Genomic DNA, 15,545 nt, shown 5'->3' with positions numbered 1-15,545 from the left:
TCTTAGCTCCAAGGGCTGCTAGATCACATCTCACATTCTGAGACTCCCAACTCTGCAAATCACTCAGTAGAACGTCAGGGATGAAAACAGTCATCAAAATGTTTACTTAGCAGCCCAAATATCAGCAATCCAGCAGTTGCTTCATGCTCCAGATGTTACCCTTCACTGGGGCAGCTATGCGCAGAATGCCTGGTGTGGGTTGTTACAATGCAGAGCAAGCTCTGATGATGCTATGTATGCCTGAGGGTGGGTGGGGTGCAGGGTGAGGGTGGACAGTGACACCCAGAGACCTGGGGGCATGCATGGCCAATCCCAGCACTGGTGCTGCTGAGGCCATAGAGAATCCCTTCCTCTCGGGTGCCTGCAGCTCACCATCTGGTTCCCTGAACATGACACAGAGGAAGGGGAGACACCATTACATACACATAACCCATAGACTCTGAGCCCCTGTGGGGGCCCTTGCAGCCCTTCAGTGCCTCACTATGCTGGACCTCTTTCCATTGGTCATGCATGAAGGGCAGAGAGGGACTGGAATCACCAGGACCATGTGGATGAGGAGAAGCCGAGTCCCAGAGAGGGGAAGTGACTCGGTTAAGACACCACAGGGGCCAAGTTAGACCTGGACCCCTGCCTATCACTCCCATCCTGGCCCCACTGCCCCCTCTGCCTCGTGGCTATGTGAGAAGGCAAGTTTCTGCCTCAGGAGAGCAGAGCTTCCAACCTGGCTGGTCACTGACTGGAACGCTGTGTGCCCCGACCCCATCCAAGCTAGGACACAGCACAGTTGGCAGGGAGCAGTGGTCTTGTCTTTTCCTGGAGGCTCTGGGACTCCCTTGCAGCCTCCTGGTCTCTTGCCCTGCCAAAGTCACATTTTCCTGAACCTTTCCCCTAAAAGCCCACCTGTCCAAGAACCTTTCCAGGGTAGCAAGTCTTCCCCAAGCCTGTGTGACCGTGTGTAGTAGTTTGCCAAGCCCCTCGCCCCATCCTCGGCCCCAAGCAACCACAGCGTGAGCCCATCTGCCTGTGTGCACTGCTGGGGGTGTGCTGGGCAGCAAAGCCTGGGCTATCCACAGACCTGGGGGCTTCTGCTCCGGCCACCGACTGGCAAAGGGATCCTGGCCAAGTCACCTCTCTGCTCCCACCTCAGTACCAACTGTGGATGAAGGTTGCTAGCTTTGCTGTCACTGGATATTAGGAGGATTACATGAAGAGATGCATGTAAATGCCTGCACTAAGTAGGTGCCAGTAAATACGTATTTCCCCAGTCCTAACAGTAACCTGTGCTGAGCTGACTCATGCTAGAGGGGCCCCGTGAGAGGACCTGTTGTCATCCCCACTTTACAAATGAGGACACTGAGGCAGGGATGAGTCTTGTCACTTGGTCTAAGCCCACTGTGTTGAAACCCCAGCAATCTGGTCCCAGAGTCCGTGCTGGGAGCCATACACGGTTGAGAGTAGAATCCCCAGGAGCCAAGGCCCAGACATGGTGTCGGTTTAGCAGGTTGATTTTTGTGAAAAGTGCCCTGAGCTCAAGTTCCCACAGTGGTGAGTGAAGTTGGGGGATGGTTGGGAAGCACAGGTTTGGATCCTGTTTTTATTTAAAATTTTGATATTTTGTTCATCATGGATTTCTTGGCATTAACTGATCTCTATAACTGTTGCATTAAATTATCATTTTTGGCACCTCCTTAAATCTTGTGCAGAGGTGAGTGCCTCCTTCACTGCCCTACCCTCACCCTGGCCTTGCCTGGGACTCCCACAGTGACCGTAAGCCCCAGTGGGTCCCTTTTCACTCTGGATAAGAAGAGGCTGCTGGCGCCATAAAAAAGGATGAGTTCATGTCCTTTGTAGGGACATGGATGAAGCTGGAAACCATCATTCTGAGCAAACTATCGCAAGGACAGAAAACCAAACACCGCATGTTCTCACTCATAGGTGGGAACTGAACAATGATAACACTTGGACTCGGGAAGGGGAACATCACACACCGGGGCCTATCATGGGGAGGGGGAAGCGGGGAGGGGAAAGGGATAGCATTAGGAGATATACCTAATGTAAATGACGAGTTAATGGGTGCAGCAGTCCTGGGGAAATCCTGGTAGAAATATGTAACAAACCTGTAGTTGTGTACATGTACCCTAGAACTTAAAGCATAATAAACAAAATAAAAGTTCCAGTGACCACATAAAAAAAAGAAAAAAAAGAAAGAAGAGGCTGCTGGCTTGTAGGTGGGGCACTTCTTGAGAATGAGACGGATTAGAGTGGTTTCTTCTTGCTGTTCTTCACATGGCCTGCAAGGCTACTCCCTGTTTCCTTCTCTTTTCAAATAAAACTGGAGCAGGTGTGGCATGATCAGCAGATGAGCAGGAGGTGGGGCAGCTGCAACTTAGCATTTGAGTCAGATACTGCTGCCACGCAATTTCACAGGTCCGCATTTGTTAGAAATTCTTGTTTATCAAAAATCTCTGTCGATTCAAGTGAAGGTGAGTCAAGTGTTTCACTTCAGTAAACGTGGATTCTGCACACTTCAGAGGAGAGCTGGGAGGTTTCTGATCCTTCCTCTGGATCTCCAGCTAAGTCCCGACCCATCGCAGTTTCATATTCTGACCTGATACTCACTTGACTTGCCACTTGCTGGTCCTAAAGATGGGGCATGTTAGCAGGTCCTCAGATACGGTTTACTGATGGAGTCAGTTAGTAGAACCTGCAGATGTGGCCACAAAATGAACTTTATATGGTAGAGACAACATTAAGCTTGCTGTTACCGTGACTTGGGGCTGACTCTATTGGTGCTAAGAATGGCAGTTTGGTTGGACATAGTGGCTTTCAGAGTCCTGGGGAAATCCTAGTAGAAATCTTGGAGTGGGAAAAATGAACTTATTCTAAAGAGGAGTCTAGGCTAGAGAGAGAAATATTGAGATTTGGGTGCCATCAGCGCATAAGTTAATTCATTCACGAATTCATTTGTACTTTCATTCATTTATTCAATAACATTTTATTAAGAATCTACTCTGTGCCAGCCCCTGCTATGGACACAATATCCTTGCCTTCACAGATCTAATGTTTAGTGGATATGTGGCTCTCAGGGGTAATTAGAGCCATGGGAATAGCTGAGACCTTCTTACAAGGAACCCATGAAATGAGAACTCACTGGAATCTGCCTCCAGAACACCAGCTGCAGGGAGCTCTGAAGGAAACCGAACCTCAGATGGAAACATGCTCAGCTCCTCACTCTGCAGCAAGTGAGCAGTGAGAAACAATAGAGATGCATTTTCTTTTGATTTTATTTTACCTGTCAAATCATCAGGGTTAAAAAAATGGTAATAAAAAAGATTACACATAGGGAAGCTTGAGCTCTTGTAAGCTTATGTAGAAGGACTCTCTGTCCCTTGATAGGATCGGTGTTTCAGGAGCAGCTGTTTGGAAATATGGATCAAGAGGCTGGAAAGTTTATCTACCTTTAGATCCAACTATTTCCTTTTAGAAATTCAGGAATGGATTAGGATTTGTTATTTTATCATGAATATATATAAAAGACTGAGACATGAGAATTGTCATTACAGTATTTTTTTTTATAGTATTGAATAATTTGTTATCATTTAAGTGCCTAAGTGTAAGGGCTTATTCAATAAACAAGCAACATTACTCTATGGCCACCATGTAGCCATTAAGAATGAAGGTGTTGAGGATCTTAAATAATGTGGAAAATATTCATGATGTGCTGTTTTGACTACAAAGAAAGTTGTGGACTAATTTATTAAAAAAATGGATTGAGAGAAAATGTCTGCAATTTTTAAAACTAACAAAGGACCGGCTTCTAGATATAGTCTCACAAAGCAGCAAGAGAAAGACAAGCAAGGAAAAAATAAGCAAAGGTTATGAGTAGTTAATTCACAGAGGAGAAATGCCAAAAGGCTATCAGGCATGTTAAGGAGTGCTCATACTCATTAGTAACTTAGAGAAATGGAAATTAAAATGACAATGTGAGAGCTCTTTCCTTCGATCAGATTGCAAACACTGGAAAGCTGGGTGATGCCAAGCAGGGTGGTAATGAGGTCACTGAGGAGCCTTCAGATGCTGTGTGGGAGATGGCCTGATGCCAGCTTTCTGGAGGCGTCTTAGTTGGTGGAACTTAGTTGCACTGAGCAGGCATACTCCCTTGACTCAGTTCTGCTGTCCCTGCCTTCATACCCAGAGTCAGTCATGAGAGCCCAGTGAAGGGACCCACGCAGGAATGTCCACCCCAGCCCTGTGTGCAGGACGGGATGTTGTGGCTAATCCAGCCATCTATCACTGAGAAAGCCAACAAGTAAAATAGGCATGTGATGCCTACTTTGGAACACAAGGCAGCAGTTAGAGGAAATGAACTTGACAAACACAGAGTCACGTGGACATATCACATGGAGTCTGAAGACATAATGCTGGGTGAAAGAGTAAGAGCAGACAAGATGCAGAAGAGCATTCGCTAACTTAAGTGTATGCGGATGGAAATCAGGTGCTGTGTGTCATACTCCTAAGTTCCATGCTGGTGTACTCATACTCACCAAGCGGGAGTGTGGGTGGGGTGGGGACACAGCAAATGCAAATGGAGAATGGAGATCCTGGTGATAAAGGAATAAATGAACACAGCTAGAGAGGAGCCCGCCCAGATCAGGGAAGAGGCTGAGGGATGTGAGCAACTCCACCCACCACCTGCCCCTTAGAGTCAGCCCCTCAAAGGAAATGACTTAATCCCCCACAAAACCCCATCCCAGTGCCCAACAAAAGCAAAAGTATAAATAAAGTTTGCTTCAACACTATTATGATCGTGTTCTTACTAAACTATATATTCACAGGTAGAAGCTGGAATGTCAGCAGTCATGTTTTCTGGGTATGGGCAAGCATTATGTTCTTCCTGATTTTTGGTTTCCTCCTGGTTTTTGAAAATGAACTGACATGGCTTCTGTAATAAGAAAATGATTTCTGAAAATGAATTCAGAGAGTAAGCAGTCTGTGTGCTCAAAGAGGAGTCGGGGCAGGCTGGGTCCTACACATAAAGAGTGAGAGGGTTTCAGAGAGGGGCCGGTTAGCCTTGCTGGTGACGTGTGGCTAAACTCCATTTTAGCCTGCAAGGAGTGTGTGTTTCGGCTAAAAACAAAGCATGATGTAACCCCACTACTGCTGGACCCACTTCTTTATGCCACTCTGGTTGCTACCTTGTGATTGTTGAATGCCTGCTGGGCTCCTGGATGGCTTCCTACGTGGTAATGTTGAGTTTGGTGAGGGCTTTTACTCAGGGAGCCTGAACATTTTTGTCCCTTCTTAGAGTTTACTGAACTCCAGACAAACAAACAACAAACTATCCTATGTTATGGTGTAAGTCATAAGTGAATGACAACTTTTGAAGGTGTGTACCTTTGGGAGGTCACTTATTGGTGAATTGGCCCTTGGCTGTTTTCATCATGTAAGTTTTTGCTCTTGTGCCTACTGACTTGAGGTTCCCAATTTGCAAACACTGCTCCTGTGTGCACTTAGGGATGAGCTCCTGTAAGCTTGGGGACTTAGAGGGTCATTTTGAGAACAAAATACCCTAAAAATGTCGAGTATAAACCAAATAATGCTTAGAATGAGGAATCTATCCTTACAGACCCATCATAGAAGGAACTTCTAGATATAGAATTATGTGCCTCTACAAATACCAGTGAACTCTTTACATCTCTTTGATGTATGCAGCCTTTTAAAAGAGAAGCAGCAACAAGTGAAAAGACAAACAACCCAACCTCCAAAAAACAAACAAACAAACAAACAAACCGGCTTTAGTGTGAAAGTTTGCATTTCAACTTGATGTCTAGCTGCCTATATGCCTTTGGCCCAGTTTCCTTACTTACCTAGAGAGAATAAGGGCACCCATCTGTCTGTGTAGCTGTAAGAGAGTCTGTCTGAGTCCTGTGTATAAGATCCCACAGTGCTGGGCACACACTAGATTGTGAATTTGTATTAATCACATCTAAATCTGAATCTCCTTTTTAAAAAGTCTTCCTTATTTTAGTCTGTTTCAGATTCTTAGGGGAACCATCTTCAATAGGAACTGGGCTGAGTGAGTACAGTACCTTCTCCACGGCCAGAATCATCAGGAAGTGATGTGACAGGAGTGTTCACTTCTATTTGTTCTGAATTCAGATCTGCTTTGCCACGGCATGGAGGCAGAAGATCTTTCAAAGGCTGAAGACAGAAATGAAGATCCAGGTTCCAAAAGTGAAGGGCAGCTTGCTGCTGTGCAGCCTGATGTCCCACGTGGAGGGCAGTCCCCTGGCCCCACAGCTCTCTGGGACATGCTGGAAAGGAAGTTTCTGGAATACCAGCAATTGACTCACAAGAGCCCCACTGAGCGTCAGAAGAGCCTGTTGAGTCTTCTCCCCCTGTTCCTGAAGGTTAGTGTTCTTCTTTTTGAAACTGTAAGGTGATAGGTGCTCTGGGACACTTCTGGGATGATTGCATAGTGAAGTTGGTGGTTTTAATGTCATCACAAGTGGACTCTGATTGGTTGCTCAGGGGAGAGTTGTCTTAGCCTGCTAGGGCCACTATAACAAAATGACGTAAACTGGGTAGCTTAGACACAACAGACTTTTATTTCTCATAGTTTGCAGCCTGGGAAGTCCAACATTAAGGCACATTAAGTGTCTGATAAGAGCTTACTTTCTGGCTCATGGAAGGTGTCTTCTTGCCATGGCCTTATGTGGTGGAAGGGGTGAGGGGCCTTTCTCAGGCTTATTTTATAAGGGCACTAATCCCATTCATAAGGGCAGAGCCAAATCATTTTCCAAAGGTCCTACCTCCTGAGACCATTACTTTAGAGATTAAAATGTCACTATATGAATTTTGGGAAGACCCTAGCAAGAGTGACATGCCAAAGATGACAAGTAAGATTCATTTCTAGGGTGGAGAGGGACTTAGAAAGAACAGACAGTTAGCTTCTGAGTAATACTGTCTCTTTAGTTAAAAAATATTACATTGCTCAACCACAAGCCCAGTTTGGGAGCTAGAAATAAGGCCAGCTTCTTTTGGAGGGAAGAGAGGATGGTATGTCCTGACACAAGAGTCACGCAGGTGGCTGGCAACCTCGCACCCCAGGGTTGCCAGCATCAAGGCCTGGGAGAGCCAGAATATCTTGCATCAAATAGTAACAATAATGCAAAGTGAGATAAAATGAGTGGAGAGCACCAGAGCTTCACTCACATCCTGGTCACAGCTCCACTAAGGAAACCAGCGTATCTACTGGGTCTGCACTCTAGCTAGTGGCTGCTGGTGACAGGTTGGCTGCAAGGGATTTCCTTTGTTGTCTGGGAGCAATACTCCTGCCAGTGAGGTCTGCCTTATAGTTGAAGTCTAGTTGTAGCATTGAAAGCACTTTTTATGAGGACTTAGTGTTTACTTGACTATGGATTTGGGGTTATTTTTGAAAAGCGTATGCCTACAAAATACTCAAAGCAGAGAGAACATGAGCTGCCTCTCACATTTGAAAGTAGACTATGGCAGATGGAGGCTTCGGCATGTTTTCATTGGTAAATGCCTTTGTGAATATATTTCCTGTAACTTATTCATCAGTAATATTTAAGGGTTTCCAAAGATGACTTAGAATCTTCTTGGAAACACATTTATAGGATGCATTGCATACTTAGCATTAAAAAGTTGCCAAATAACTCACTTTCCATTAATTCATCATTTCCTCATGTTTTGGACTTGTAGTCCCATTCATCTCACTTCACAGACTGCATAACTAGGGCTAGTTTAGGAGAGACAGCTAAAGTTTCTCAGCCCTAGCCCTGCCTGCCCTGACAACCCCAGATTCTGGGAGGTGGGATAGTCTTACTCCAGTTCGCAGGTCAAATTTGTCTTATGGAAGGGACAATATAAGCAGTCCCCAGCCCCCAGTGCAAGTCACTGGTGATGGGGATGAGTTCAGCCATTACTGAGCTGCTGGTTCTCAGTGGCACCGTTCCCACCCACATGGGCAGCCCGGGGTCTGATGAAAGGACTCTGCACCCAAGAGCCAGGACTTGATTCTTCTTCACCTCCCTGTTGTTTATTTGAGAATTCGTTTGTTTGCTGTACTAATATTTATTAAGCTCCTATACTCTGTTCTAAGGCCTGGGCTATAGGAGTGAAGAAGACAGAGGTTTGCCCTCATGGTGAGTGTGGCCCAGAGCAGAGGGCATTGAATAGCACACTGTGTGTTTCATTTGGCCTGCAGGGGTTCAGAATGAATTAGTGGCCATTTTTTATTTTTTTTTCAAAATGGAAAGCTTTCATATGAAAATCAGATTTCTAATTTATCTTGAAAATTTTGGTAGACCTAATACTGACAGTTATATGGGAAGGGTTATGGGGTTCCCCAGGTAACCTCAGAGCTCATTCCAACATATTTTACTCATCCCATATTACTAATGAATGTTATGTCACCATACAGGCATGTGAGCTTGTGACTCCATATTTAAGTGTTACTATTATAAGTGAACCTTGATACTCATCTTTGTTTCCCGAACCCTGTCCTCTTCCCGATAATGGAGGCATAATGACCCTGTTGTTGAACATGTGGGCTTTCAAGTCAAAGAGATCAAGGCTCAAGTCCTGGCTGCATCACTTATTTATTAGTTGTGTGCTGTTGAGCAAATTACCAACTATTGCTGAACCTCAGTTACCCATAAAGTAGAGTTAATAGCATTTCGAGGAGAAACCATGAGGGTAAGACAAGACAATGATTATAAAGTCCACAGCTCATGGAAAGTAGACATTATTCCCATTACTTTTCCACCAGCCTCCAGGGTACTTACTGCACATGGACTGAAGCATTTGAGATTCCTGTCACCACGATTCCCCAAACTGCTGACACAATCTGCTACTCTGGATCCCTGGAGCCCACCTCTGGCAAACCCTGTAGAGGCAGAATATTATAGGCTTCTCATAATTTCCTTAATATTAATATTATTTTATTAAGTCCTACATGCCTACAAAACATTGTTTCTATTACGTTCCGACTAATAAAACCTTGCCAGAGCCAGAGTGCTCAGCCTTCTTAATTCAGAGTTGGTGGTGGAAAGAAAGATGGGGAAGATGGGAGATTCTTCTCAGGTGTAGTGCAGAACAAATCTAACCTGAGATGCAGCTTGAGAATATTTACTAGAATATAGGCCCTTGTGTAAGAAGATAAGCTTGTAAGCACTCTGTTCTGAATTTTATAACTATAAAACAGTGTTCTTTAAGGTTTTCCACGAAGTTCCCCCTTGGAAATAACAGAACCTAAAATGTTATGCCACTTCTGGAATGTGGCTGTTAACATCAAAGCCTTATGCATGTATTGGTTCTCATTGAAATCATACCCTGCCTGGGCTCTGAGACTCCTGAGTACAAACAAAAGAGTCCCGAACTCCCATGTGTGATGGAGCTCAACTCTATACCTGACTCTCTTCATTTTTGGCCCAAAGAAAATTAATTAAGATGATTTGGAATATTCTTTGTTCCAAAGCAATGCACACAAGGGATTTTGAATTGTCACTTCTGCTCAGAAAGGCCATGTCCCTGTGGTGTGGGGTCTTGCCTTACTGACCCCCAGCCTCTTTATTAGTTAGACTCTGATTGGAAGGGGTGATCTGTGTTGTAGGTGGGGCTGGGTGAATCAGGTTGACAGCTATGTGTGCCTCTCCTAAGTTGTTGTCACCTGGTAGCTTCAGCCTTGTGAGTTTTGAGATTTGACAATGGGCATTGTCTTGTGCATCAGACTCCCTCAGAGCTACTTCTTTGGCATCTTCTTCCCAGAGAAGAACTTCTCGTTAGCCTGTTTGTTTTTCTCTCATATCTGACTCCTCCAAACACAGAGCACTGAACTTTACCCTATCCCTGTCATTGTTTATACTTGAATCTGCAGTAACTGCTAGGCAAGCACAAAGGTGGGCTTGGTTCGTGGTACAGTGAATCCCAGCCCCATGGCCTCTTGAGGTGAAGAGTGGCTGCAGGAGTGCTAACCTACTCAACATTTTGGCTACTGTCTAGGTAATAAGGAAGAACCCAATGGAATCTCAACAAACTGGAACCCAAAAAGGGAGCTGCCCTGAGGGGAAGAGTGAGAAATGGGATTCTCACCCAGAACAGCAGGTTCCCTCCTCACCTACGGTTCTTCACTCTTCTTGTTAGGTCAAGGAATTCTTAGCCAAGGCACGTTGAAGGGTGTTTCAGTCCTGATTTAGGGTCAGCTCCTTCCAACCTAGCCTTTTCCCCTTTTCTTTTATTTCTTTTTAATATCACCCTATTCTTTCTTTGACCTGTACTAACCAACGTGTATATTAGAAATGAGGCTAAGAGATGAAATGATGCCTTAGGTTCCAACACTAGCAAGGGGCAGAGCCAAGACTTAAACTCAGGCACCCTGATGCCCAGGTGAGCAGTTGCTTTCACTGATAATAGCTAGGTAATATCCTACAGGTTCTAACTAGCTAGCCAGACATTCCGTTCAGTGTTTACATGTCCTCACAATAACGCTGTGATGTAGGTAGTATTTTTATCCCAGCTTTATAAATGAGGAAAGAGAGGTTTAGAGATGTTGCATAACTTGGTCAAAGTCCCCCAGTTGTCAGTTGGGAGCAGAACGTTACCAGGGCAGTCTGCTGTAGCTCTGCATTATTAACCACTGGATGTTCTTGCTCAGTGCTGGGGTTCCTAGGATGGGGCAGATCTGGTTTTTCTTTCCTTATTTCATGACTCACTGGACAATGGCTTTGCCTGGTTAAGACCTTACCTTTCCCTTGGGCTCAGAAAGAATGTCACCCCCGCACATAAGATGTTTAGATTGCTGACTCTAGGATGTTGCAGATAAGGAGGAAGTTTTATTTCATCACATGGAAGCAACACAGAGCCAATGACTTCTGTGGTGTGCAGGGTAGTGTTTTTTAAGAAAGATTCAATAGACTGTTGTTCTTTTCCTGCCAAGAGCCTTGGGGTTTGGTCTTTTCAGAACCTTTCCCATCGTATGATCTCACACCAAGTGAAGAAGGTGTTCTTCTAGCAATCATGGGAAGGTGCTAGTTTTGGGGGAAGAAAAGCACTTGAGGTCCTCATATTGCACAGAGATATCCTGTAATAATAGAAATAGGGAAATTTAGAGCTACAGAAGTAGCCACTAAGGTTTATTCATAGAATGTGGACTTTGAGAGAAAGCAGAAAGTAAAATAGAGAATCTTTAGCAATTAATGTAAAATCTATCAATGTTTGAGATAGACAACCTGGGAGGTGGGGCCACATTGGAGAAAAGGGAAATATGTGGATGTGGTAGATTAGAGGTGCTGTGAATGGGCTCACACTCTTCCCTTCAAGAGGTGAGATCTTCATCCCTTCCCCTTTAATCTAGATGGATTTGTATTGACTGGGCTAATGGAACAGGGCAGAAGAGATATTTCCAGACATCAGCCTCAAGAGGCTCACAGCTTCTTCTGCCTCTCACTTGGCATACTCACTCCTAGAGTCTAGCTGCCATGTTGTGAGGAAACCCAAGTAGTTCTGAGTGAACACCTGTGTAGAGAGGATCCAAGGCCCTGACCTTGAGGCTGCACTTGCTGCTGACTGCCAGCGCCGTCTGGCCAGCCCTGTGAGCATACCCACCATCTTGGAAGTGGATCTCTTAGCTCCCATTAGCTGTCCTAGCAGAGTGGAGCACAGAAAATGTGTCCCTGCTGAGCCCTGCCCACATTGCAGATCCATGAGCAAAATAAATGATTGCTATTATTTTAAGCCACTGAATTTAGGGGTGGTTTGTCATGCACAACAGGTAACTGGAAAAGTGGGTAACACAAGAAGGAATACATCCATTTCCTAGTACGGAGGGATTGAAATGAACACTAACTTAGTTGTATTTAGAGGTGAGTGTATTTTGGTGTTTGTGTGTGTGCATATGTGCACATTCCTAGGCTGACTAGTCAGCCAATGGTGCAGAGTTTATGATGTTGAGTATGATTGATCATTCTTGTAAAAACCAAGTGTGGATCTAACTGATAATTGAAGAAAGATAAACACTGTTAAATAAAATAGCAAAGATGACCAACAATTATTTTTAAGTGTGGTGTCCAGAGGGGAGAGTAAGGGTAAATACCCCTCTTTATCCACTCCTCACTCTACCCCATCTTGGAGTGGGACCTGCAACATGGTTTATTCCAATCTTGGGGAAATAACACTTTTGCTGTTTTGTTATTTTAGCAAAGTTTTGATGCACTGTTTTTTGTTTTTGTTTTTGTTTTTGTTTTTTAACAGAGGAGAGGGTCCACTGCATCACACTCGCAGGGAAACTTCATGCAAAGTCTCAGAAATGCTTTGAGCTCCCTTAAAGACAAACCTGACAAACTCTGCAGTAATGGAGGAATAATGACATTTTGTTCATGCTGGAATACCAACCATGTTCTCTTTGTCATTCAAAAGCTGGGTTTTTCCTCTCATCTCCCCTAGAGCTTTGCCATTCTTTATTTTCCTTTGGAGACCAGAGCATCATTTTCTTTCTCTTTCTTCCATGTGAAGGGACAGCCATGAGGCATGATGGTGCAGCTTAGATAATGTTAGCAAATAAAAGTTTTTAAAAATATTGAGCAATATTCTCCCAGCATGTAAATCCCAGTTTGGGAAAAAAATTAGGGCCTTTTGGAAGCTGCCTTAACTCTTTGGGGTCCCCATGGTACCATTCAGTAAATGATTGGCTCTGTGCATCAAACAGCACCCCGGTGGCCTGAAAGAGTTAATGCAGCTTCCAGAAGTGCCCATTGAGGTCCCAGGAAGGAATCTGGGCCTTGGGAGATCTGGCTCAGAGTACAATTACTGTTCAGCTCACAGTGGCCCAATTTGCTTTATTGTGGAGTGCCTCCTGGAGTCCCACTGCTCCAGAGACGATATAGATGCTTCTGAGTCAACTGCCTGCAAATTGGTCTTTGAGGGGTTTGTCAGTGCAGGGAGGAGTTGCAGGGATTTGTTAGAAATACATCGTAGCAGAGTTCTCATTTCTAGGGAAGGAAATCATCTTGCCACAGAAATTCCAAGCCAAAAGGATGGACTTTTTCTCTCCAGGGATTAACATGTCTGAGTGGCAGCTGGCTTGCAGGTGGCAGCCATAAGTTTCGTAGACGTGCCAATGCTACTTTGGGTATGCGCATGTGTGTGTGAAATAATTCAAACCCTGACTCTGCCACTTAACTGATTTCTCTTAAACTCCGGCTAAGCCTCAGTTTCTGTAAAGTGGGCATAATAATAGTACAAACCTCAAAGGCCTGTTTTGAGGATTAGTGGAGCTAATGCATGGAAGTGTAATGCATAGTGTAAGTGTTTAGCATGGCACTGAGGCCCAAAACATTTAGTCATTGTTACTGCGTATCATGGGTTTCATATTCGTTTCATTCACTTATCAAGTATGTGTTGGAGGTCTGCTATGTCCAACAGTGTTTAACAGTAATCTAGCATTTTGGTTGTTTTAGCAAAGTTCTAACCCACTACTTTAAAAAAATTTACATAAGCAAACGCCAACCAAGTCTATTTATAGGGTAGAAAAAAATTCAGATCCACGTAAAATTTTGCTCAAAACACATGAGTACTCACAAACCAATATATAACAAATAAAACATTTCAGATAAACTAAGCTCCCTGTGTACACATTCTATAGATCGTTCCCCTCCCTTTTCCTCCAATGGGGTTCTCTCTCTTGAATTTGGGGTGCCTCATTCCCTGGGTGGATGTTCATTTCTATTAGCTACATATACAGCCATCAGTAACATTCAATCTAGTCTTACAGGTTTTTATAGACTCATACTGTAATATACTTTGACAACTTGCTTTTTCCACTCAACATTCTATCTCTGGGATTCATTCATGTTGATGCATCTAGCTCTATTTCTTGTTCAGTACTATATAGTACCCTATTATATAAATATACGACAAATTATTCATTGTCTTATCAATGTATATTCAGTAGTTTTTTCCCCAGTTTTTCACAGCCACAAATAATGCCACACAAATGTTTTCTGTTCAGTACATGTGCCAAAATTTCTTTAGGGAATACACCTAGGAGTGAAATTGCCAGGTGGTACAGTGTGTGCCCCTGTAACTTTGTTGGATCAGGTTAAACCCTTCTTCAAAAGGTTCTTCCAACTGATACTCTGTAAGTAGCACATGGGGGTTCCAGGATCCCTCCCATTCTCCTACATTTGGTATTGTCAGGTATTTCATTTTTGTCCACCCGAAAAGTATAAAATATTGAGGTTTCAATGTCCACTTTATGGATCATTAATAATTTGTTATTTATTTCATCTTACATAAATGACCTGCTTTTTCAGTTGTCTATTCTGTTCTTTTTTAAAAAGCAGGTTGTTTTTGTCTTATCTATTTTTAGTGGTCTGGATACTAATCCTCTGTCAGTGGCATGCATTGTGAATATTTTCTCCCAGTTTGTGGCTTGCCTTTTCACTTTGTTTATAGTATCTTTCAATAAAGGGAAGATTTTAAAAGGCTTTTGTTTTTAACAAACATAATGCCACAGCAAGACACACATTAAAAATGTTTTTCCTCTTGGGTTTTGAAGCCCTCCTTATCTTTCCTAGATGGAAGAGCTCAGATTAAAAAAGAACTCATTCAGGTCTTCGAGTACGAGCTTAAGTGAAAGTGGGTGGTGGGTGGTGCTGAGTAGAAGCAGGGCAGCAAAACTGCCTTCCATGGAGGCCATGGATGCCCGGAATGTGCGCAGCAGCTGGCCTTCCTGGTGGGAAGCAGGGACAGGGAATCTCTCGAGAACTCAAGTCCTGGACCAAGGGCAGTCCCTCCACTCTGACCATTGGTCTGGAATGAGCCCTTCTTATCGCAGGACTAGGAAACTTAGCTAGTCCTGCTTAGCCAGTTCTACAACACAGTAGAACAAAGAGAAAAGGCCATCTGCCCAACGACTTGGCTGAAAAGCAGACTTACGAACAGGGCTACTACAGAAATAGGGAGTAAATTCTGAAATGAGTCTGGCATTCCAAACAGAATTTTAAAACTCCTGACTTCTACTAAATAGTATCCTGATAATAAGGGGAAAAGTCTGCAGAAAAAGGTGATTAGGTGGGATAGAAATACAGAAAGGGCAGATAAGAAAGCATTTTAAGGAAATTGAAAAAGAGGAGATTAAAAACAACAAGCTGGACTAGAGAAGAATCTTTTAAGCCTGGAACTAAGCCAGAAATTTTAAGAATAGATTGAGAAATTTGATTTCATGGGAATTTCAGATTTCTGTGTAGCAAAACCAAACAACAGCAAATTAAAAGACAAAATGACAAACTCAAAATAACTGAAGTTATATTATGGCCCATCTAACATTTTTTAGGTACAAAGAGCTCTTTTAAATAAATAATAGTAAAATCCCTAATAAAGTTATAGGGTAAGAAAAGAAACAGGCAATCAAGAAACCCGATAAAGGTTATCCACCCTAGGAATCAAAAGGTTGCCACTGAGATGAGATATTTTTTCGCTTCTAAGTTTTTCATTAAGGATGAAAGAGCACAGCGATGCTCAGT

The 15,545-nt window shown here is 43.6% G+C and overlaps 1 protein-coding gene across 9 annotated transcripts in view; it reads left to right on the top strand.

The window, feature by feature from the left end:
* WDFY4 (WDFY family member 4) overlaps positions 1-15,545 on the top strand; it is a 295,693-nt gene that overhangs the window by 18,922 nt on the left and 261,226 nt on the right. For 7 of the 9 annotated variants that reach the window (XM_077945551.1, XM_077945549.1, XM_077945550.1 and 4 more), the window contains one exon: positions 6,160-6,410. In XM_077945551.1, the coding sequence (XP_077801677.1) occupies positions 6,177-6,410 (234 nt within the window). In that variant the 5' untranslated portion in view covers positions 6,160-6,176. Of the gene's footprint in view, positions 1-6,028; positions 6,077-6,159; positions 6,411-15,545 lie in introns of all 9 variants that reach the window. The other 2 variants (XM_077945546.1, XM_015146989.3) reach the window with 1 other exon arrangement.

The sequence above is a fragment of the Macaca mulatta genome, chromosome 9 (assembly GCF_049350105.2).
Source record: "Macaca mulatta isolate MMU2019108-1 chromosome 9, T2T-MMU8v2.0, whole genome shotgun sequence".
Taxonomy (NCBI): domain Eukaryota; kingdom Metazoa; phylum Chordata; class Mammalia; order Primates; family Cercopithecidae; genus Macaca; species Macaca mulatta.
This window is presented reverse-complemented; position numbering and strand designations above follow the sequence as displayed.